The sequence below is a fragment of the Vipera ursinii genome (assembly GCF_947247035.1).
Source record: "Vipera ursinii genome assembly, chromosome: 2".
Lineage (NCBI taxonomy): Eukaryota > Metazoa > Chordata > Lepidosauria > Squamata > Viperidae > Vipera > Vipera ursinii.
In genome coordinates, this window is record NC_139513.1 from 284,873,634 (window position 1) to 284,896,705 (window position 23,072).

A 23,072-nucleotide genomic window follows, 5' to 3' on the forward strand; every position below is an offset into this window, starting at 1 on the left:
ACAAAGTCAACAGGAGTGCTGATTTACCACCGGCTTATCAAGTACTTAAAAGCCGAGGGCTGGGCAGCAAAAGCACACAAGAGCCATCCACACACCCCAATCAACATCTAAAAAGCCACACTCAACCAGGCACTATATAAATACCACACACAGAAAAGCACACACTCTGCTAGAGAGATGTTCCCTGAGGATGGGCTTCAGCAGGAGTCCGAAAGCTGGGAAGACAAAAATCTGGTCCCGGCGACCGATCCAGATTGGATCCTGCAACATTATCCTGGGACACGTAGATTTGCCTTCATTGGTGAAAGTCTACTTTCCTTTTGGTAAAGTATCTTGGGACAATACTGTATAGAACATAGAACAACACAGTTGGAAGGGACCTTGGAGGTCATCTAGTCCAACCCCCTGCTCAGGCAGGAGACCCTGTACCATTTCATGCAAATGGCTGCCTACTCCCTTCTTGAAAACCTCCAGTAATAGAGCACCCACAATGTCTGAAGGCAAGCCCTTCCAGAATTGTATTTAAAAAGGACTCTCCTCCTTCAGCCAAAATATCCCTCTGGATCCATGGATTCGGTAGCTTGATTGTGGGGATCTGCTAACACTTCCTTCTTCAGGGGCTTGATCATGATAGGTTGCAAGGAAGATGCGGGGGGGGGGGAGAGGGGAGGTCTTCAGAAAAAATCAGCCTTGGAAACCTTCACCATGGTGGAACTAAGGTAACATACGACATACGACCGACAATCTTTGCTGGCCTGGCGAGTTTCTAGTTGTTTTGGAACTGTTGGTGAGACTGTTAAAAGTCGTTGGCGCTGTTTGAATTTGTTCTACCAGCAGCAAGATCTGACTGCTGGCCCAGTGATGGATTCTACTGCAAATCAGGGCTGTTTCCAGAGGAGGCAGAGGAGGAGAGGACCTGGAGCTTATGGGGCGAAGGAACTGGATGAGGCTGTCGGCAGGCCCAGAGGAAGAGAGAGAGGCTTTTGGAGGAGTTGGTGGTGGCGGCAGCAGCGTGCTCCAGGGGCAAAAAGAAGCAAGGCCTCTTTAAGGAAAAGGTGGAAGAGTCAGGATCAGAAAAAGGAAAGAAGGCGAGGTTGTCAGAATACAAGCTAACTTGAGGGCTAATCCACATGGAGCCCCATTTCCATCTGTCCTGTTTGCCATTGTTCACTCCCTAGAGACTAAAATGGACAATGTGAAATTTGAGCGGGCCACGAACAAGGAGTATATATCGGAGGTGGTGACCCTTTGAGAGCTGTATGCAACGAAATTTCATTTTGATGTATGCCGATTGGTGTACATTCAAAGTGACAATAAAGTTATCATCATCATGAAGCCAGACGGCTGGCAAAAATGCCCCTCCACATCTGGGTGTGGAGCTCTGCTGCCACCTTCTGACAGCCTCCGGAAGGACACCCACTTGGACTCTGGCTAGAACTCTCCGGCCTTTAATGGACCCCGTTTTAACTTTCAGCAAATGGGTCAAGAAGGACAGATCTGGTTTGGGCACGGAATATAAAAGTCCAGCATTATCTCTTTGCACCTCTGTCACCTGGTAAGAAACAAGTTGATTTTAAATGTGAAGCACCTGAGGGCTTCATTCCCCCCCCCCCTGCAATCTTCCCCAAACAATGGACTGTAAACAGGATTCTCCAAAGCAGCTGAAGGCCGGACAAGAAGCAACGGATGGGAACTAATCCAGGAGAGAAGCAACCTGGAATTAAGGAGGAATTTCCTGACTATGAGAACAATTAACCAGTGGAACAACTTGCCTCCAGAAGTTGTGGGTGCTCCATCAGTGGAGGGTTTTAAGAGAAGACTGAACAGCCGCTTGTCTGAAATGGTAAAGGGGCTCCTTCTTGAGCAGGGGGTTGGACTAGAAGACCTCCAAGGTCCCTTCCAACTCTATTATTTTGTTATTCCTCTCCTCCCTTCCCCTCCCACTCAACATCCCCTCTTCTTGATGTTTCCTGGAGGGAGGGAAGGACCTGAGGATTATCTGTTCCCTGGGGAGTCCCATCAGCACTGCCAGTCCTGGGCCTCCAAGGACAGTGTGGGTGTGGGTGTGTCCACAATGCAGAAGGGCCACTGAAGTGAGTCCTAACACAAGCTTCTAAAAAGTTTAGAAAAACAAGTCTTGCTGGCTCACAATCATTGTGTGTGCCTCCGCTGCCCTGCAATAATCTGGCTAGGACTTTTGCCCACAAAAGGATTTGTTTGTCAACTGAAGTCCAGCAACTTGGGCAGAAATAAGTAGGTTTTCCTGCTCCCAAATCCATAAACAGGGAATTTTGCATAACAGAACAGCTGGTGTTTTTTCCGAAAACAGCCGCTTTAACAGCTGCCCAGCAAGACAATCGGCAGGGACCTCGCCCAGTTTCAGCACAGCGTCAATAAATCTCCCGGGAAAGCACAATTCGCTCTTGGCCCACCCAGCATCCAGCTGAGATTTTAGCTGCTTCTCCCTGGCAGAAGCAAACCCAGCCTGCTTTTCCAAAGAGGCCATCTCCCACTTCCACCTCCAGGAGTTAAGTCCTTGACTTGCGACCACAATTTCCGTTGCTAAGCGAGACAGGCTGAGCGAGTTCTTCATGACCTTTGTTGCCACAGTTGTTCAGTGGATCGCTGCAGCTGTTAAGGAACACAGTTGTTGTTAAATCAATCTGGCTTCCCCATTGACTTCGCTTATCGGAGGGTCACTGCAACGGTCAGTTGCCAAAGCATCTGAGTTTTGGTCACATGATCATGGGAACAGTCCTAAGTGTGAAACACGGTTGTAAGCCATTGTTTTCACTGACGTTATAACTTTGAATGGTCACTAAATGTAAGTCGAGGACTACCTGTACTACCTCTACTCCGGGGTTCTGCCCGGAGAAGTCTTTGCTTTTCATGGTGAGGGCCGTTTTTAACCTTGACCCCCACGGAGTGGAAGAGGTCTCACGGAGGGCCCACCTTGGAAAAGGCTGAGCTATGGAGTGGCAGAGCCACGTCTGAAGACCACTCGGTTGTCCGCATGGACAGAACACTTGCTCATCCCCACTACTAGCCTCCCAACCACAGGTGGCAGGGACGACCTCAACCCCCACCCCTCCGCAATCCTTGGCACATGCTATTGGCAACTCCCAAGTTGGCTGCTGGCTTCCAAGGTTGGGGTGGGCTACGGCCAGCAGGCAAGGGTGGCCTTCTCTTGGAGATACATCTGACCTCCCTGGATCTATCACAGCTGGCCTTGAAATGGCCTTGGATGTTTGGGGGAGAGGGCATCCACTTTCTGCCTTTCACCACCAGCCTCCTGCGGAGTTCTGGGAGTTGAAGTCCGTGCATCTTAAAGTGCCTGAGGTTGAGAAATGCTGGTTTAGGGTCTCCTGGAGAAAACCTGCACAGCTTAGAACAGCTCCCAAGAGGACAACGGAGGCTTCCGGAGTAATTCGGTTTCCCTTGATTTCACCTAAACCTTCTTTTCACAAAACATACATACTTCTCTGTGGGCGCTCCGGCACTATGGAACCAACTGCCGGTTGAGCTCCGGATGGCATCGGACCTTCGCTCCTTCCGGCGCGGTCTGAAGACCCACTTATTTGAACTAGCTGGTCTGGCCTGATGGGGAACGTTAGGGTTTTTAATGGGTCTTTTATTGTTATTATAATTTTTAATTGGGCACTTGTTTAATTCCTTTTTAATTTTTGTATTGTTATTTATATATGCCCTGTTAACCGCCCTGAGTCCTTCGGGAGAAGGGCGGTATACAAATTTAATAAAAGTAATTTAATAAAAGTAAAGTAAAGTAAATTGTTCACAAATCCAGCTGAAAAAAGCTCAGAGAGCAGCCATTTTTATGTGTGGTTCTCTACACTCACCTGTTTTTGTTCATTCTTGTTAGGCACATACCTGGTTTGTTTGCAAGACTTTTGTTTCCTTGGCGGCCAAATGATGCTCGACAGGATCTTAACTGCACACAATTTGTGTGTGCGCAAGTATTGGAAAACGGCTGAAGAAATCCAAAAACAGTTGTACATTCTGTGTGTAGGGTGGACTCTTTGGTCTATTCTGGAGGCTCAACGTGGATACAGGTAGTCCTCGACTTACGACCACAATTGAGCCTAAAATTTCTGTTGCTAAGTGAGACAGTTGTTAAGTGAGTTTTGCCCTGCTTTACGACCTTTCTTGCCGCAGTTGTTAAGTGAATCACCGCAGTTGTTAAGTTAGTAACGTGGTTGTTAAGTGAATCTGGCTTCCCCATTTGACTTTGCTTGTCAGAAGGTCGTAAAAGGGGATCACATGACCCCGGGACATTGCAACCGTCATAAATGTGAGTCGGTGGCTGATCACTTGAATTTTGATCCCGTGACCGTGGAGATACTGCAATGGTCCTAAGTGTGAAAAATGGTCATCAGTCACTTTTTTCAGTGCCGTTGTAACTTTGATCGGTCCCTAAGTGAACTGTTGTAAGTCGAGGACCGCCTGCGTTTTCCTTTAAATGATTTGAAAGTGAACATGTCTTGGCCAGCCCTTTCGGGACTCACCTGGGTGAACAATGGCCTCAGTTGGATGCCAGCTGCTGGCATCTGGCCTGGGTTCAAATTTCGGGAGGGTTGGATGTGGGCTGGGCACCATTTTGGCCTCTGCTAGATGGTGCTGGTGGAGGGTCTGTCTTCTCGGCCATAAATCACTCCGGCTTTGGGACGTGAATTTACGATGAGGGCATAATTAATTCCCTGATGTTCTCAGCACTAACGAAACATTAATAAACGATCAAGCATTAATGGGGCATTTAAAGCAGCTGATGCGAAGCCTCAAAATTCTTGGAGAAGCCCTTGGTCGGGGGGGGGGAGGGAAGGGGAAGAAACTGGGGGCTTCAGGGGAGGGGGGAGGAGAAGACAAGACTGCCCAAAGAGGAGGGGGAGAAGAGGGACCCCCTCCCTTTGGGTTGATTCTATCCCCAGTTCCTCCTAACCCCCATACAATTTTTGCTTTTATGCGGTGTCCCCATGAAGGTGTCCGGGTCTCATTCTCACATTAAGATTAAAGCAGCTTTGAATAATCTTTTGGGGGCCCAACTGTGCTAAAATATAATTTCCAGCCCACAATGTGGGTGAAAACTGCCAGATTTTGTTCCCACAGCTCGGCTTGCTTTGGTGGGGTGGGGGGGGAAATGGAGGATTGCACGGCCTGGGAAGAGAAGCAACGGAAGGCAGGAGAGGGATTGGGGCTGGGGGCAGAGAGCTCCAGACCAGGGGCCTTTCCCCCAACGGTGGAAGGACAGAAGCTGGTGTGTGTGTGTGTGTGTGTGATCAGCTCAGCTGTGGGAAAGACCTAAAGAATCAACCTGAGTCTCTTTCTTGGTTGGCTGAGGAATTCCGGGAATTGAAGCTCATCCATCTTCAAATGGTCAAGATTGTGAAACATTGGCTTAAGCTAACAAGATAATTTAGAAATACCCCTTTGCACCCTACTCCCTGCTAGCACTAATGACGTTCCCTAGTTGGGTCATGAAACGTCTGCAAGAAAACCACCAAGCTCAGAGAGCACCAAGGACCCCACAGTCCTCCTCCTCCTCCTCTCTTCCTCTTTCTCCCCTCCACCTTCTCCTCCTCCTCTCCCGTCTCTTCCTCCTCCCTGCAAATTCCCCTCCCTTCCAGGACTGATGATGTTCTCTGATTGGGTAATAAAATGTCTGCAAGAAAACCGCCAAGCTCAGAGAGCACTCAGCCCAATCCTGAGCAGCAAATGTTCTCTTAATATAGCTTGCCTCTTCCAAACCTGATTTAGGCAAAGGCAGGGAAGGGGCACCCAGAATCCAGAAGGAGCCAGAAACGGAGAATCTACAAATGCAAGTAGTGGCTTTCTTTCCATCAATTTCAGGTTCAATTCCCAAATGCAAGGTTGAGAAACAGGTTTGTGCTTCAACCTTCTAAGATGCAAACATCCCTTTCGAATTGTCCCCCCCCCCACCCGCAATCAGCAAGGAGGCCTGTTTCGGTCACGTAAACATAAGTGCAATAAAATCTCCACCCCATGGCTCTATGGTAGCTTAAGCAGGAAAAAAAAAAGCATTATTCTCCAAAACACCGGAGACTTGCGTCAATTGTGAAAAATAGGTGGTGTCTCGCTAACATTGCTCTTGCCGCCATCTTGACTTTTTTGACCTAACCTGGCAGATACATCTGCCCCAACAGAACCTGTCTCGGCCCAGATCCTGTCTTTTATGGACCCCCGCCCCCAGCCCCACTTTCTGCAGACCGTCAACCGGGCGACGGAAAAGAGCCCATCCAGCAAAGTTGTAATGAAATGGTCACATTTAATGAGTATCTTCTCTGCTTCTCTGCCTTCCGGTGTGGGTGCGTGTTTTGTGTGCATGTGAGTCTTAAAATTTTTATGTACATCTATAAAAAGTTCAAAGACAGCGTACGATCCAGGGGCGTAGAAGGGCTTACGGTCTTAAACGCTGCAACCCCGACGGGAGAGGGGCGAGATCCGAAGTGAGTCTGGGGCAGGAGAGGAGGGGAACATTACAAAACAAGGGTTGGGGGAGCAGGATGAGCTTGTGGGGGGTGGGTGAGTAGGGTGTCTCGGCTTAGTTACAGAACCACCCCCCCATGTGGATCCCATCCTCCACCCCCCCTGTAATAAGAGCAGTACAGAAACCCCAGTGATCCTTGTATAAACTGAACGAACTCTGTTACAAAGAGGGGGAGACAAGGGGGGGTGGTCCAGGAACAGCCCCCATCTTTCGGCAACAATGTCAGTGCAGGCAGAAAAAGACCCCGCCTCTCAGCCTGTTTTATATGGAAGTCTTGGGTCTCACGGGGGGCGCGTCTGGGGGGGGCATCTGGGGGGGTCCCCACCCTCCTTTCCTTGTTTTGCTCAGCTGTGGTCTCACAAGTTCATCTTCTCAACAGTTCAGAAAAGCGGAAGAGCTGCCAGCTTCGTGTGCCCCCCCGGGGGCCTCTGGTCTGAGCTGCCCCGTCCACACGCTGGAGGGTCCTGCCTTGGCGGCTGAAGGAAGCATCTTTGGCTTGGTGGCTTAGCTGTATGATCCGAGCCCAAGGCCGGGTGCTCCTCCCTGGTGCGCTCCGGAGGGCCGCTTCCTCATTCCCACCCGCCATCGTCTGGCACGAAGAGGGCTCCATCCAGGGCAGGTTGTGGTGGGTGGGCAAGGTGGGGGGGGGGAAGAGCCGGGGACGCCTGGGTCTCCGAGGACCCGTCCTTCCAGGAAGCGAAGCCATGAAGAGGAACGGACGCATCCTTCAGACCATGTGCAAAACAGAGGGAAAGAGAAGACGAGTCGGTCGGGCGAGTTGGTGGCCTTTTGAGTCTGGAAGAAGGAAGAGAGAAGGAAAAGGCTGCCTTCTCCGCCTCTGGGGCAACCTCGGGGCCAGGCTGAGGAACATGGGCCCTTTTTTTTTTAAAGGGACCCTGGTTCTTAAGTCTCGGGGCGAGTGTTAGGGTTGTTATTTCTAATCTGTTCGACAACTGGACAGAAACTTTGCCGGAAGTTTAGAAAGACATGATTGACCCAGAAGAAACTAGAAGTAGTCCTTGACTTACAACCTCAATTGGGCCCTAAATTTCTAAGTGGCTAAGTGAGACCTTGGTTAAGTGAGGACCTTTCTTGTCACCTGTCCTCTTTGCCTCCTGCCTTCTTGATCTGTCCTTGAACCCTCTTCCCACCCCCGGGGAAACCCTTGCCGGACCAGATACTCACTAGATTAAGTGAAGGGCGAAGGCCACCAAAGCCAGGCCTGGGACCACATAAGGTGACACGGCTTCGTCCCTGCTTTGTTCCTCTGAGTCGTAGATCCTGGTGGTGGGGGCCGCCTTGGATGTGGTGGTGGTGCTGCTGGTGGTCTCTGCAGGAAGGAAAAGAGGAGACCATTCCCGGAAATGAAGGCCAAGTTCAGGGGGTTGTTTTGCCTCCCAACCCCAATTCAACACCTGCACCTCCACATAGAACAACCAAGGATGAATTTTGTAGCCTTGGAAGGAAACTATTGTCATCATTGTGGCTTGTACTGGAGGTCTAGGCACCGAAGAGGGGCTGATTTTGCTGTGCCCGCCATCTCTCTGACTGCAGCCTTTCGGTCAACACCCCAGTCCCAAACAGGGCCTTAAATGGTTCACTCCTTCCAGAAGACTCAAAGCCAGCAAGACAATTGGGGGGGGGGCTTCTGGTTCTGCCCCCCTTTCGTCTCTGTGGGCATCTGGCCTACGAATATGTTGGCCCTGGGATTTGAGCTCTCCATGTCAGGGTCTGCAGCTGGCAGTTCAGTTTTTCGAATGACATCTCTTCAGTTGGTATCTTTGGCACTGCACTGTGTTAGGACGTGAGGCTTGCAAGGAACTGGGCACGCCTAGACTAATGAAGAGAAGGCTTGTGTGTGTGTTTGTGGGGGGGGGGGCTGCCACAAAGAAGAGGGGGTCAACTTATTCTCCAAAACACCTGAAGGCAGGAAAAAGAAGCAATAGATAGAAACTAACCAAGGAGAGATCCAACCTAGAACTAAGGAGAAATTTCCTGACAGTGAGAACAATTAATCAGTGGAATGGGCTTGCCTCCAGAAGTTGTGGGTGCTTCGTCCTTGCAGATTTTTAAGAAGAGATTGGACAGCTACCGTGTTTCCCTGAAAATAAAGACTGGGTCTTATATTAATTTTTGCTCCAAAAAGACACATTGGGGTTTATTTTCTGGTTAGGTCTTACTTTCACAGAAATACGGTACTAAATGCATCCATCTGGCTGACGATCTTAACTGGGGGTTTTTGGTTTGGGTGGGTGGGTGGGGGCTTATATTACCAGCATCCTGAAATATCATGCTAGGACTTATTTTCCGATTAGGTCTTAATTTGGGGGAAAACAGGGTATTTGTCCGAAATGGTATAGGGTCCCCTGCTTAAGCAGGGGGCTGGACTAGAAGACCTCCAAGGTCCCTTCCAAATCTGTTACTCTGAGTGCATCCTTTTTTGTCTGTACAAGTCCCTCCCGTTATTTTCTAGAGGAAATTCTTCTATTGCGCACTGCTAAATAAACAAACAAATAGATTTATTTGGGGGTTCTGTATTTGATTCTGTATGAATAGCAACCGAGTTGACAAAGGTGTATTGGATGAACACAGCCCAAGGAAGAACAATCTTAACAAAGTTCCTACAAGGGTTTAAAAAGGCTTCTGTGCATTTATTTATGTCCTGAAGAAGGGACAGGGGAGAGAGGCATTAATTAGCAACTATTCCCCCCCCCACCCTCCCTTGTCGGAAAAGAAAAAGGCAATAAAATATCCCTGCTGAGTGCTAACAGCTGGTTTGCATCTGTTTCAAAACAACCTTCCTTACTTAGTGCCCTAAAGTCGTGTGTTCTTCTTCTGCCTGAATGGACTTCCTCTGCTTAAAAGGGCTGATGAAACCTCACTTGAATTCACAAGGATTTAGGGTTAAAAAACTCAGTAGGAAAAGGTTGCGCTTTCGGCTTGCGTGTGGTCAAATGGCCACCAGGGGGCAGAAAAGCCCCGCCTGAAAAACCTCTTAAGAGGCCACGACTGGCGCCCTCTTGTGGCCTTTAGGGCAATTGGTGTTTTTCATTTTTCAGTTGGAGCAAAAAAATATCACCCGGACCAAGTTTGCCCTCCAGTTTGGAGCAGAGGCAATGCTTATTTATAGGCACGGCTGTTCTCCTCTGCTGACCTCATTTGGCTTGGAGAAGTTTCCCAGAACCCTGCTACATTTAGCTGGCATCCTTCCAGTCAGGGGGCTCTTGAGTTAGAACATAGAACAACATGGAAGGGACCTTGGAGGTCTTCTAGTCCAACCCCCTGCCCACGGCAGGAGATCCGATACCATTCTGGACTTTCTTTGGGCTTGATTGATACACATGATGATAGAAAGAATAACAGAACGAAATAACAAGAGTTGGAAGGGACCTTGGAGGTCTTCTAGTCCAACCCCCTGTTCCCATGGCAGGAGATCCTGTACCATTCTGGACAAATGGCTGCCCAGTGTCTTCTTCAAATCCTCCAGGGATGGAGCACCCACAACTTCTGGAGACAACTTCTGTTCTACCAATTAATTGTTCTCACTGTCAGGAAATTTGGTTGAGTTCTTCTTGATGCTTCCCAGAAATACTGGATCCAAGAGGTGGAAATCGCAGGAAGGCAACAAAGGAAGCAGGAAGGAAAGGGGTCCTTCACACACCTCTGAGCAATGTTTTGGGGTCCCGGAATTTGACCTGAGAACAGTGATGGGTCAATACCGACACCATCCCATGGCTAATGTTTTTTTAGCTCTCTCATGAGATCCTGGGGATGGTCATCTTGTCCAGAATGTAACAAGGCTGAAACTAGAGGTTTATGCCAAAGCTCTCCATGTTCCTCTGCTCTTAACCTCTTCAATCCCAACCAGTGGAATGAGTCCCTATAGAGCAGTGATGGCGAACCTTTCAGAGACCGAGTGCCCAAACTGCAACCCAAAACCCACTTATGTATCGTCGGGTGCTGGGTGGGCGTGGCCCATTGGGTGGGTGTGGCCAATTGATGGGTGTGACTGCGGTGGTAACGGCAGACTGGGTGGGACTAAAAAGTTCAATCAATCAATTCCAACTTTGTGAGATCTTTTTTTTTCCCATCAGAAGTTGAAGTTGATTGATTGAACCTTTTTCCCCCCCACATGGCAGAGGCCTAAAGCGAAAAGGTTTTATGAAACCCAGCCGAAGACCTAGGACTGGGGCAATGGCACGCGTGCCCACAGAGAGGGTTCTGCGTGCCACCTGTGGCACGTGTGCCATAGGTTCGCCACCACGGCTATAGAGAAACAACTAAAACTACTAATAGAAGAGAGTATGTGAGCGCCTGTTACTCGTCCCAGCTAGCAGTTTGAAAGCACATAAAAATGCAAATAGAAAAATAGGGACCACTACGGTGGGAAGGTAACAGCGTTCCGTGCGCCTTTGGCGTCTAGTCATGCCAGCCACATGACCACGGAGACGTCCTCGGACAAGCGCTGGCTCTTCGGCTTTGAAACGGAGATGAGCACCGGCCCCTAGAGTCGGAAACGACTAGCACGCATGTGCGGGGGAACCTTTACCTTTTTATTTGCAGCTCAGGTGGAACTGTGGGGGTCCTTGGTGCTGTCTGAGCTGGGTTGTTTTCTTACAGATGTTTCATTACCCAACTAGGAAACATCACCAGTGCTAGGAGGGAGTGGGGTTTATGGAAAGGAGGAGGAGGAGGAGGAAGGGAGGGAGGGAGGGAGGGGAGGAAGGGGTCCTTTAGTGCTCTGAGCTAAGGCGGTTTTGTTGCAAACATTTCATTACCCAACTAGGAAACATCATCAGTGCTAGAAGGGAGCGGGGTTGGTGGAAAGGATGATGATGATGATGATGATGATTGTGGGGTCCTTCAAGCTCTCTGAGCTTGGATGCAAACTGTTCTACAGTACTGAATAATTGTTCTCGTTATCAGGAATTTTTTTAATTACTTCTACATTGGATTGCTCCTTAACAAACTTCTTGTCTTGCCTTCAGGTGCTTTGGAGAATTGTTACTCGTCCCAGCTTCTGCCAACCTAGCAGTTCGAAAGCACGTAAAAAATGCAAGTAGAAAAATAAGGGACCACTACAGTGGGAAGGTAACAGCGTTCCGTGCGCCTTTGTCATCTAGTCATGCTGGCCACGACCACGGAGACGTCCTCGGACAAGCGCTGGCTCTTCGGCTTTGAAACGGAGATGAGCACCGGCCCCTAGAGTCAGAAATGACTAGCACGCATGTGCGGGGGAACCTTTACCTTTACCTTCCCTTCCCTGTCACAGTCCCACAAGTAGTGGATAATGCTATTATGTCACCCCAGGTCTTTTTTTTTTTTTACTAGATTAGACATACCTAATTCCTGCAACTGTTCTTCATACGTTTTAGCCTCCGGTCCCCTAATCTACTTAATTGTTCTTCTCTGCACTTTTTCCAGAATCTCAAGGTCTTTTTTGTATTGTGGTGACCAGAACTGGACACACTATTCCAAGCGTGGCCTCAACTAGTCTGGTATTGCGATAGGCTGCCTCTGAATAAGGAAGTTCCACTTGTGTAGCCTGACGCTGCCTTGTGCATCATGACTCACAAATGAGTCCCCCCCACCCCTTCCCACAATTAAATCAACACTGCAAGGCTGGCTGCTTCTCCAGTGCATCACCTGCTCCTTGGGCTTCGGTGGTGAGATGCTTCGGCTCTTCCGTCCAGGGTGTGGCGTGCACGGCCACACTCCAGTCACTCCAGGTGCCGATCTCATTGTCCTTGGCGGCCACCTGGATGATGTATTCTTTCCCGGCATAGGCGTCAGTGATGATGTGGGAGGTCCCATCAGAGAGCTCCACCTGTGGGGGGTGAGAAGGGAGGGATTATGGGAAAGGGGGTATCTTAAGAAGATCTCAGCCTTCTGGAGACTCAACCCAACTATCACAGCCTCAAAAGTTGGAGACTCCTTCCAAGGGAAGCCCTGCGTACTACTTCACTGGCTTTCTACAATAGGGGTCTTCAAACCTGGCCACTTTAAGACTTCAGGACTTCAACTCCCAGAATTCCCCATCCAGCACGTCCAGAGGTGTCCAACCTTGGCAACTTTGATGACTTGTGGGCTTCAACTCCCAGAATTGGGCCTGTTCATTTAGAGGGTCAAAGTGTCACAACCTACGGTGACTGGCAGGATCCAGTGGCTGTGGGAATCGAGTGGATATCCCACAAACCTCGGCATTACACCAATTTGTGCCCTCCTTGGGAATGTTGGCACATCCTGAGGAATTCTATGGAAAACTGAAAGAGGCACTAAATGCAACATCCAGGAGGAAGAATGTGGCACCCCAAATAGGTGAATGCAAACACTGAGAAGTGGAAGAACGTGAGCCTGTAGGAAAATCTGGATTGGGACAAATGCAGTGATGTAGGAGATTGGCTAACAGCAATAACAGCAGCACTTAAGACTTATATACCACTTCACAGTGCTTTCTAGCACTCTTTAAGCAGTTTACAGATTCAGCATCTTGCCCCCAACAATCTAGGTCCTCATTTTACTGACCTCGGAAGGACGGAAGTCTGAGTCAGCCTTGAGCTGGTCAGGATTGAACTGCTGGCAGTCGGCAGAGTTTGCCTGCAATACTGCATTCTAACATGCCTGTCTGTCTGTCTGTCTGTCTGTCTGTCTGTCTGTCTGTCTGTCTGTCTGTCTGTCTATCTATCTATCTATCTATCTATCTATCTATCTATCTATCTATCTATCTATCTATCTATCTATCTATGATTCTGTAATCAGAATAGAGCTGGCAGGGAACCTTGGAGATCTTCTAGTCCAGGGATAGGCAACCTTGCCTCTTTTATGACTCGTGGACAACTCAATGCAAGATAGTTGTGCGTTATCCGCCACTATTTCTTTGATCTTATTTCAATTTCAAATATGAATGACAAAAATTAAGATAAGGTCAAAGAAATAGTGACAGATAACAGTACAGTTACCTGATGTCGGCCAGGGCAAGGTGTCCTAGACCAGGGGTAGGCAACCTCGTCTCTTTTAGGACTCGTGGACTTCAACTCCCAGAATTCCTGAGCCAGCCATGCTGAGGGGAAAGGGAGAGGTTTCCCAGCTGAGCCGTGCTGGCTCAGGAATTCTGGGAGTTGAAGTCCACGAGTCATAAAAAAGCCAAGGTTGCCTACCCCTGGCCTAGGCCTAGGCCGCTTTATGACTCGTGGACTTCAACTCCCAGAATTCCTGAGCCAGCCATGCTGAGGGGAAAGGGAGAGGTTTCCCAGCTGAGCCATGCTGGCTCAGGAATTCTGGGAGTTGAAGTCCACGAGTCATAAAAGAGCCAAGGTGGCCTACCCCTGCTCTAGTCCAATCCTCTGCTCAAGTAGGAGACCCTAGACTATTTCAGACAAATGGCTCTTCAGTCTTCTCTTAAAAGCCTCCAGTGAGGAAGCGCCTATGATTTCTGGAGGCAAGCTGTTCCGCTGATTAATTGTTCCCACTGTCAGGAAGTTTCTCCTTAATTCTAGGTTGGTTCTCTCTTTTGATTAGTTTCCATCCATTGTTTCCTGTCTCGCCTTCTGGTGCTTTGGAAAATAAGTCAACCCCCCCTCTTCTTTGGGGCAGCCCCTAGGAGACTGGAAGACTGTTATCCTGTCAGCCCTAGTCCTTCTTTTCTCTAGACTGGCCATGCCCGGTTCCTGTAGCTGAAGTCCTCTGAAGTCCTTCCAAAGAGGACGGTCATCAGATAGAAGCATCTGTGCTGAGACAATATTAGGAATGAGACCTGACAGCCAATAGTCCAGCTGTCAAACGGAGAAGCACCCGGCAGAGAGGAAACAAGCACTCAACGGTTGAAATCTGCCGGAGAAGAGACAGTTCAATTGCTGGCAAGGCTACATCAACAAACAAGATCCGACGCTCTCCGTTGTTGTGGTTTTTCACTCGTTCGGTTGCTTCCACGTGTTCGTGACCCAGCGGACATTATTTTGACAGGATTGTCTGTCATGAAGAGCTTTTTCGAGTCCTTGGAAGATCATGCTTATGTCAACAGGGATAATATCCAAACCATCTTCTCTTCTTTTTCAATTGCTTTCCATTTTATAAAGCACCATGATCTTTTCTTTGAGTCAGTTGCCTTACTGGTATTATGGGATGGTTTATATAAGACCCAGATATCAGGAAGGGTCCCCAAAATATGTTATTAAAAAGCCTCAGCTTTCCTTAGCTGCAGCCCATGGATTGGATTCCCCAAAGCCGATATTCTTTTAATAACATGTGTTGGTCTAAAAAGGCGCCACCAGACTCCAGATCTACACATCCCCACAATATCTAAGCATGGATGGTGCTTTCAGCCAGCTGTCTGGTTTTAATTTATCTAGTATGGAATGATTTAATGCACCTAATATTTTGCCCTCCTCTGTCAGTGTTTCTCCCAGAGAAGACATATTTTTTATTTCCTCAGTATAGATAGACCTCTTCCCTGTGCATTTATGAGCCTGGTACTATTAGAAGAGCCAAAGGATCAAATAATGACACGGGCTGCAACCAGACGAAAGGAACGACCACAAGAACAACAGAAACAGTATTCTAAAATCACAGCTCAAGAATCTACTAATACCGAACCAGTGGGAGGAGTCAGACCAAAGAGGCAGGTGTTTACGGATCTGCAAGATATGTTCCGAAAGCTTCAAGCTGCAAAAGATGGCGACAAAGCTTAATAGAAAATACTTTTAATTGGAATATATGCACCTATAAGAGCAAAGGGATTTTTGGATTAAAATTTGGTGGAATATGTAGAAGATATTTAAGAAAAAGATAAGGTTTTCTTGGCAGTTATTTCTGTTGGACATTATTACAGATTGTATTGTTATAGAATAGAATTTAATAGCAGCAGCAAGACTTTGGTTATCGTAATATAATATAATGCCTTGGTGGAGCAGTGGGCTAATGCCTCCTTAAGTAACACCAGCTGCCTGCAATTAGTGCAGGTTCTCATCCCACCAGGCTCAAGGTTGACTCAGCCTTCCATCCTTCCGAGGTAGGTAAAATGAGGACCCAGATTGTTGGGGGCAATAAGCTGACTTTGTAATAATGTCGCTTGGGGTGTGTGTGAAAGCCCTAATAAGCAGGCATATACATAGAATGAAGGCTACTGCTAAGCTTGTAAGCCGCCCTGAGTCTTCGGAGAAGGGCGGGATATAAATGGAATTAAAATAAATAATAAAATAAAATAAAATAAATAAATATTGGAAGAAGGAGGATCTGCCTATTATAGAAGAGTGGACTTTAATAGTTTCAAACTTAGTAGAAATGGTAAAAATTTCAGTATATTTGAAAGGTTAATCGCAGCAAAGATACATTTCGGAATGGAGAAGATGGGTTGATTACACTCTGAATAAATATGGGACTAAAAAGTTTTATTTAGCATATGAATGAGTATTAGAATTTAATAAGATGTATTATTGTTTAGTTGTGCTTAACGGGAGTTAAAGTGCGATAGGATTTAAAGTGTATTTATAGATAGTTAGCATATTCTAGCTAGCTCAAGCTTGTTAGATGCAATACCCTGTATTCAGCTCAGGGAAGTCGGGGGGGGGGGGGTACAAGAGGAAGGGAAGGGTGAGTTTTATGGGGAGGGGGGGAAGTTGGGGGGGAGAGGGAGGGAAGGGTGGGTTTTATGGGGAGGTGGGGGCAATTTATTTTTAAAATCTACTGTAAAACTTTTCAATAAAAAATAGCATCTCCCAATACCTGGAGGTCACAGAGAAGGAGATGTCTATTTACTCACCAAAGCATCTGAGGGCAGGACAAAAAGAAACAGGTGGAGGATCCTCAGAGGGAGATCCAGCCTGGAAATCAGGAGGAATTTCCTGACAGCGAGAACAACTTGCCTCCAGAAGTTATGAGAGGCTGAAACATATGCAGGAATTAGGTAGCCTAATGAGGAGAAGGACCAGGGGGTGACACGATAGCACTCTTCCAATATCTCTGGGGCTGCCACAAAGAAGAGGGAGGGGGGGTTCCACCTCTTCTCCAAAGCACCTGAAGGCAGGACCAGAAGCAACGGATGGAAACTAATCCAGGAGAGAAACAACCTGGAACTAAGGAGAAACTTCCTGACAGTGAAAAGCTTGCATTCAGAAGTCGTGGGTCTCCAACACTGGAGGTTGTTAATAAGAGACTTGGACAGCCATATTGTCTGAAACGGTATGAGGATTCCTGCCTTAGGCAGGGGGTTGGACTAGATGACCTTCAAGTTGCCTTCCAGCCTCGTGATTCTAAAAGTCTGCCAGAACTCCAATTTCTTCTCCACCTAATTGAATTGGTATTGCATTGCCTGTTGGCCTAATTGCAGTTTTGGTTTTTTTTAAAAAATCAATAATATTTTAATATTCAGTTTTCAGTAGCTAGCCCTAGAGCTCAGAAAAGATTGGGATAGGGACCTCCACCCAACAAGGGAGACACAAGACACCCACAAATTAGCCATCATTGCACCCGCTCCTCCCGCAGCAGCAGTTAATGTCCCGCTTCGGAGATTTCAGAGAAGGCTGCAGGGAGAAAGGAAGACTAGATGAACAAGATATGCTCCGAAGAGGCCGAGAGACAGACAGGAGATCAGATAGCTGAGGGAGGATGTGTAACGGAGAGACCGAGTACATGTACATCTTTGGCTTTGTTGACTGTAGGTCTGATCTGGGTTGTGAGAGACTGTGGGATAAAGGGAGACTAATAGGGGCGCCTACTACTCCTACAAACAAGGAGCTGTGAGCCCCCCCCAAAAAACCCCCACACACAAACTAATGGAGGAGAATATTTGTAGCTCAGAGTTGAAATTTATTTATTTATTTATTTTATTAATTTAATTTATATACCGCCCTTCTCCCAGAGGACTCAGGGCGGTGAACAGGGCAATACATAAAAACTAGATACAAAAATTAAAAATTATTAAAACGTGATTAAACAATGCCCATAAGTTAATACAAATTAAAATTGAAGTTCATTTATAAAAATCCCATCCCGTCCCATCAGGGGACCTTGGTGCTCTCTGAGCTTGTTTGTTTCCTTGCAAACGTTTCATTACCCTAACTAGGTAACATTTTTATTTTTATTTATTTATTTTAATCCCATTTATATCCCGCCCTTCTCCGAAGACTCAGGGCGGCTTACAATTTAAGCACAAACCAATGTGCTTAGCAGTAGCCTTCATTCTATGTATATGCCTGCTTATTAGGGCTTTCACACACACACCCCAAGCGGCATTATTACAAAGTCAGCTTATTGCCCCCAACAATCTGGGTCCTCATTTTACCTACCTCGGAAGGATGGAAGGCTGAGTCAACCTTGAGCCTGGTGGGACGTGAACCTGCACTAATTGCAGGCAGCTGGTGTTACTTAAGGAGGCATTAGCCCACTGCTCCACCAAGGCTCCACTAGCACTGATGGTGTTACCTAGTCAGGGTAATGAAACAAGTTCAGAGAGCACCAAGGACCCCTCAAACAAACAAACAAACAAAAAAATCAACCTGAAGAAGCTCTCAGAATTGAAGAGTGAGATTAGCAGGTAAACGGCCCACATATCTGTTTATATCGTTCAGTGAATCTATTGTAAGAGTGGTGGGAACGAAAAAAAAATTGACAGTCTAAAATACACAGAAAACTGTCTAAGATAAGCAGAGGACCCCACTCGGTAAGACAAACATAAGGAGGGGCCAGGATTGCTCATTATGAACGTAGAGTAAAAAAAAAAATGGGGTGAATTTTTTTAAAAAAATATTAAGAAGATGAGAGGAATGTCCTTCAGCCCACTTCGGCAAGTGCAGAGGTGGTAGGTAGTTAAGATTGCAGAAAGAATAATTGCAACCAGCATTGATAGAAGACCTATACATTGTGTGGGCTTGAAGTGGGGCTGAGAAAATACCCGCAGACCCCTCGCATCATGGACACAAACTGTTTCGACTCCCCCCTTCAGGATGGCGCTATAGGGCAGAGGCCCCCAATCTTTGGGACAACAGGGACCGATTCTGTGGAGAGAGGTTTTTCCACGGACGGGAGAGTGCGTGGTTTTGTGTGCTGCCTGCATCTCATGGATGGGGCTTTGCTTGTTTGTGCGGACCAGTTGCTGGCATGCCGCAGCCCAGTACTGGTCCACGGACTGGGGGTTGGGGACCCCTGCTATAGGGCACTGCATGCCAAAACAACAAAATCTAGACACAGGGATGTGTTTCCCCCCCCTCTACCATCACTCTGCTAAACACCTAATTCTCGCAACTGACAAAATACAATGGTGTTAATAAAGGAGAATATTTGTAGCTCAGGGTTGAAATGAGGGGTCCTTGGTGCTCTCTGAGCTTTCTTGCTGATGTTTCATGACCCCAACTAGGGAATTTCATCAGTTCTACTGGTAGTCAGTGCTAACCTCGCTAGCGCCGGTGATGCTACCTAGTTTGGATCATGAAACGTCTGCAACAAAACAAGCTCAGAGAGCACCAAGGACTCAAAATACAATTACAACTAAGGTTTTTTTTTTGCCTAATGTGTATGGATATTAATTAACCCACAGGATGTGGCTGCAGTACTAGTATTTATCCCATTTATTATTTTTGACTGTTCCCTTTTGTTGGCTGTACAGTTGCTGTTCTTCTTCTTCTATTGTTTTGCAAGTACACTGAGTGCTTCTGTACTGGAGACAAATTCCTTGTGTGTCTAAACACACTTCACCAAATAAATAAAGTACAGGTAGTACTCAACTTACCGTAGTTCATTTAGTGACTGTTCAAACTTACAACATCACTGAAAAAAGTGACATGATCATTTTTCACACTATAGGGGAACGATCGAGAGCATCCCGTCATACAGCATTACAGTCTGATTTGGAAGCCTCACTGCTTCAGACAGGAAGGCGGTGCAGAGAGTGGTGAGGATGGCCAAAAAGATCATTGGCAGTTCCTTCCCCTCCATCCAGGACATAGCACAGAAGCATTGTTTGAGCACGGCCCGTAAGATTATCTGGGATAGTACTCATCCTCTATGCAACCCATTTTCCTTGTTACCTTCTGGGAGGAGGGGGCTTCGTGGTATCCGTAGCAGAACAACCAGATTCAACCATACTTTCATTCCATACAGCATTAAATTTGTGAACTCCCAAACTTCCTCCTTCTGTTATATGTTCAAGATGGACAGTATTTAATATTTATTTGCTATGTATATGTAGTGGTGTGGGTCTATACATATATGTATATAGTATGGTTAGGTGTCTGTCATGTATGTGTTCCACTTTGAGAGCGGGCAGCTAAATTTCATTTCTGATGTGTGCCGTTGTGCCCACAGTAAAAAAAAAAGACAAATAAAGGTTATCTTATCTTAGCTGTTACAGCAACCCCCATGGTCACATGTTCAAAACTCAGAGGCTTGGCAATTGACTCGTGTTTATGATGGTTTTCAGTGCCCCTGGGTCACCTGATCCTCTTTTGCGACCTTCTGACCAGCAAAGTCAAGGGGGAAGCCAGATTCACGTAACAACTGCAGTGGTTCACTTAACAACTCTGGCAAGAAAGCTCGTAAAAGGGGCCGATAAGCTCGCTTTATCGTTGTCTTGCTTAGCCACAGAAATGTTGGGCTCTGTTCTTCCTGGGCAGTGGCAGGTGAGAGGGGCTCCTGGGGGGAGGGCTGGAAGGCTGCATGATTGGCAACACCTGTGAGAGCCCAGGATGCAAAGATGGGAGGTGGGCACTGGGTGGGTGGGTGGGTGGATGGGGGTTGAGTTAACCAAAGGAGCCTGCAAAATAGAAACAGGCTATTAGTGATCCATTAGTCAAAGGTATCCAGTTGCATCCTAGGTAATCCATTAAACCCAACATCTGAGTGCATTAGGAGAGCTGATGGTGAAGCAGGAGGAGGAGGAAGCCAGGGCAATCTGGCTTGAATTACAAAGTTAAAAGCCAGGGAAAAAAGAAAAGGTGCCCTAAATATTTAATGGCGGGTGTTTGAGGAGACAGAACAGGAAAGTCTGTGGGGGGGGGGGGAGAAGGAAAATTTTGAGGCAGAAGCAAAGGATGAGCAATCTTCCTCACGGAAGCCGAGACCCAGCCTACCTGTCTGGGTGTCGAATGCCCCCATGGGTTGGGGGCTCTTAAGAAGTTCTGCCTTGGCATGGAAGGTGGTATGGGGCGGGGACTCCATCATCCACCCGATGCACAAATTGGGTGCATTCGATTGTTCTATGGAACGGAAGCGATGTGGATTCCGTTTGAGAAAGGTGCCAACTAATTGGGCTTGGTTGGCTGATGCTTTAGTGCAGGGGTCCCCAACCCCCGGTCCGTGGACCGGTCCTGGGCCGTGGCATGTCAGCAACTGGTCCGCAGAAAGAAGCGAAGTCTGGGATGCCGATAGCATGAGAAACTACACCCCCTTCAGTCCGTGGAAAAACCTCTCTCCACGGGACCGGTTCCTGGGGCCCAAAAAGTTGGGGACCTCTGCCTTAGTGTACAGAATAACTGACTTGGAAGGGAACTTTGAGGTCTTCTAGTCCAGCAGCTCCCAACCTTTTCTGTACCCCCCACCCCTAGAACGCTTCTGATATATTCTCGCACCCCTTACAAAAGTTTGAAATAACGGCAACGAATTATGCATATACACTGCAATTTTGAAAACCCAAGTTTTCACACCCCCTGGAATATTGTCTCGCACCCTTAGTTGGGAACCCCTGCTCTAGTCCAACTCCCTGCTCAGGCAGGAAACCCTATACTAAGGGCGTCAAACTCGCAAGGTCACGTGACGTGTTACGACGTATCGCGGCTTTTTTCTTTTTTTTATTGAAAAATTTTACAATACATTTTTAACAAAGCAAAACCCCTCCCCACCCCCTCCCCTCTCCCCAACCCTCCCCAACACCTCCCTCCCCTCCCCCTCCCCCCCTCCCTGACTTCCCAGAGCTCAATACAGGGTATAAAAATACAAAAAATAGAAGAATGGACTTTAAAAGTTTCCAACCTGGCGGAAATGGCAAAGATTTCAGCGTACTTGAAAGACCATTCGCAACAGAGATATATTGTGGAGTGGAGAAGATGGATTGATTATATCCAGAATAAATATGGGACTAAAAAGTTTCACCTAGCATTTGAATAAGTATTGATGTGATATTTATATTGCTTGTAGTTAGTTTATAAGAGTTAAAGTGCGATAGATTTAATAGTTTATTGTTGTTTGCATAAGGTAGACTATGATTGTTTGTATTTTTTATCGCGGCTTTTTTCCCCGTTGCTGGCAATGGGGCGGGCACGGTTTTGGCACGATGCATCCTATGCCATTTTGGACAAATGGCTGTCCAATCTCTTCTTGAAAATCTCCAGTGTTGGAGCACCCAGAACTTCTGAAGGCAAATGGTTCTACTAATTAATCCGCTGATTAATGGATAGATTAACAAAATAAGAGAATTGGAAGGGACCTTGAAGGTCTTCTAGTCCAATCCCTGCTTGAATAAGAGACCCATTTCGGACAAATGACTGTCCAACCTCTTCTTAAAAACCTCTAGTGTTGGAACAGTCACAACATCCAGAGGCAATTTGCTCCACTGTTCTCCCTGTCAGAAAATTTCTCTTTACTTCTAAGTTAGTTGCTTGATATGTTTCTGGTCCAACTGCTTGCTCAAGCTGGACACCTCTACCATTCCAGATGTGTCCAGCTTTTCTTTCTTTCTTTCTTTCTTTCTTTCTTTCTTTCTTTCTTTCTTTCTTTCTTTCTTTCTTTCTTTCTTTCTTTCTTCCTTCCTTCCTTCCTTCCTTCCTTCCTTCCTTCCTTTCTTTCTTTCTTTCTTTCTTTCTTTCTTTCTTTCTTTCTTTCTTTCTTTCTTTCTTTCTTTCCTCCTTCCATCCCTCCCTTCTGTCAGAAGAATCCTTCCTTCCTTCCTTCCTTCCTTCCTTCCTTCCTTCCTTCCTTCCTTCCTTCCTTCCTTCCTTCCTTCCTTCCTTCCTTCCTTCCTTCCTTCCTTCCCTCCCCCCCCTCTCTCTCACACACACACAAAGAGAGAGACAGGAGACTCCCAGGCTGAGTTTTGCCCTCCCCCTTTGTGCATGTATACAAACACTGTTTTCTCTCTGGAGCGGAGGGGTCATCTTAATGCACCAGTCACTTGAGGGTGAAGGTCCTAGACTGCCCCCCACCGCCCCCCACCCCAAGTTCTTAGCAAAGAGGGATTTTTTTTAGCAGGGACTGATTAACGCGGTGTGAACATCCAAGGCTAGGGCAAAATACCGAATTGCTTAAACCTTCTCCTCTCTAGTTTGGACGTGGGGCACCTGTCTCTCCCCCCCCCGTCCAAAGTTGAGGTTTGATCTCTCATCCGGGGAAAAGCTCTCGGTCTTCCGCCCCGAGTGACCCCCCTGTCCAGAGCTGGGAATTACCGAACCTGTAGCGCAGCTATTCATTCACATCTCTAAGTGGAGCGGGGGGGGGGGAAGGGGAAGCAAATTGCAGAGAAAGGAGGATCTCCACCCCCACCCCACCCCCCCAGCAATCGAAAGGGCTTTTCGCTTACGGGAAAGACCGGTTCAAGCCGAGGCTGCGGCGGCGGCGGAGGAGGAGGAAG

General features: G+C 47.4%; 1 protein-coding gene across 4 annotated transcripts in view; it reads right to left on the reverse strand.

The window, feature by feature from the left end:
* Positions 1 to 6,295: 6,295 nt before the first annotated feature.
* CNTFR (ciliary neurotrophic factor receptor) overlaps positions 6,296 to 23,072 on the reverse strand; it is a gene marked incomplete at its 3' end in the record, with an annotated part of 319,967 nt that continues 303,190 nt past the window's right edge. For 2 of the 4 annotated variants that reach the window (XM_083354881.1, XM_083354878.1), the window contains 3 exons: positions 12,167 to 12,347; positions 7,706 to 7,850; positions 6,296 to 7,315 (listed from right to left, as the gene is read on the reverse strand). In XM_083354881.1, coding sequence (XP_083211007.1) covers position 7,315; positions 7,706 to 7,850; positions 12,167 to 12,347 — 327 coding nt within the window. Of the gene's footprint in view, positions 7,316 to 7,704; positions 7,851 to 12,166; positions 12,348 to 23,072 lie in introns of those variants that run through there. The other 2 variants (XM_083354879.1, XM_083354880.1) reach the window with 2 other exon arrangements.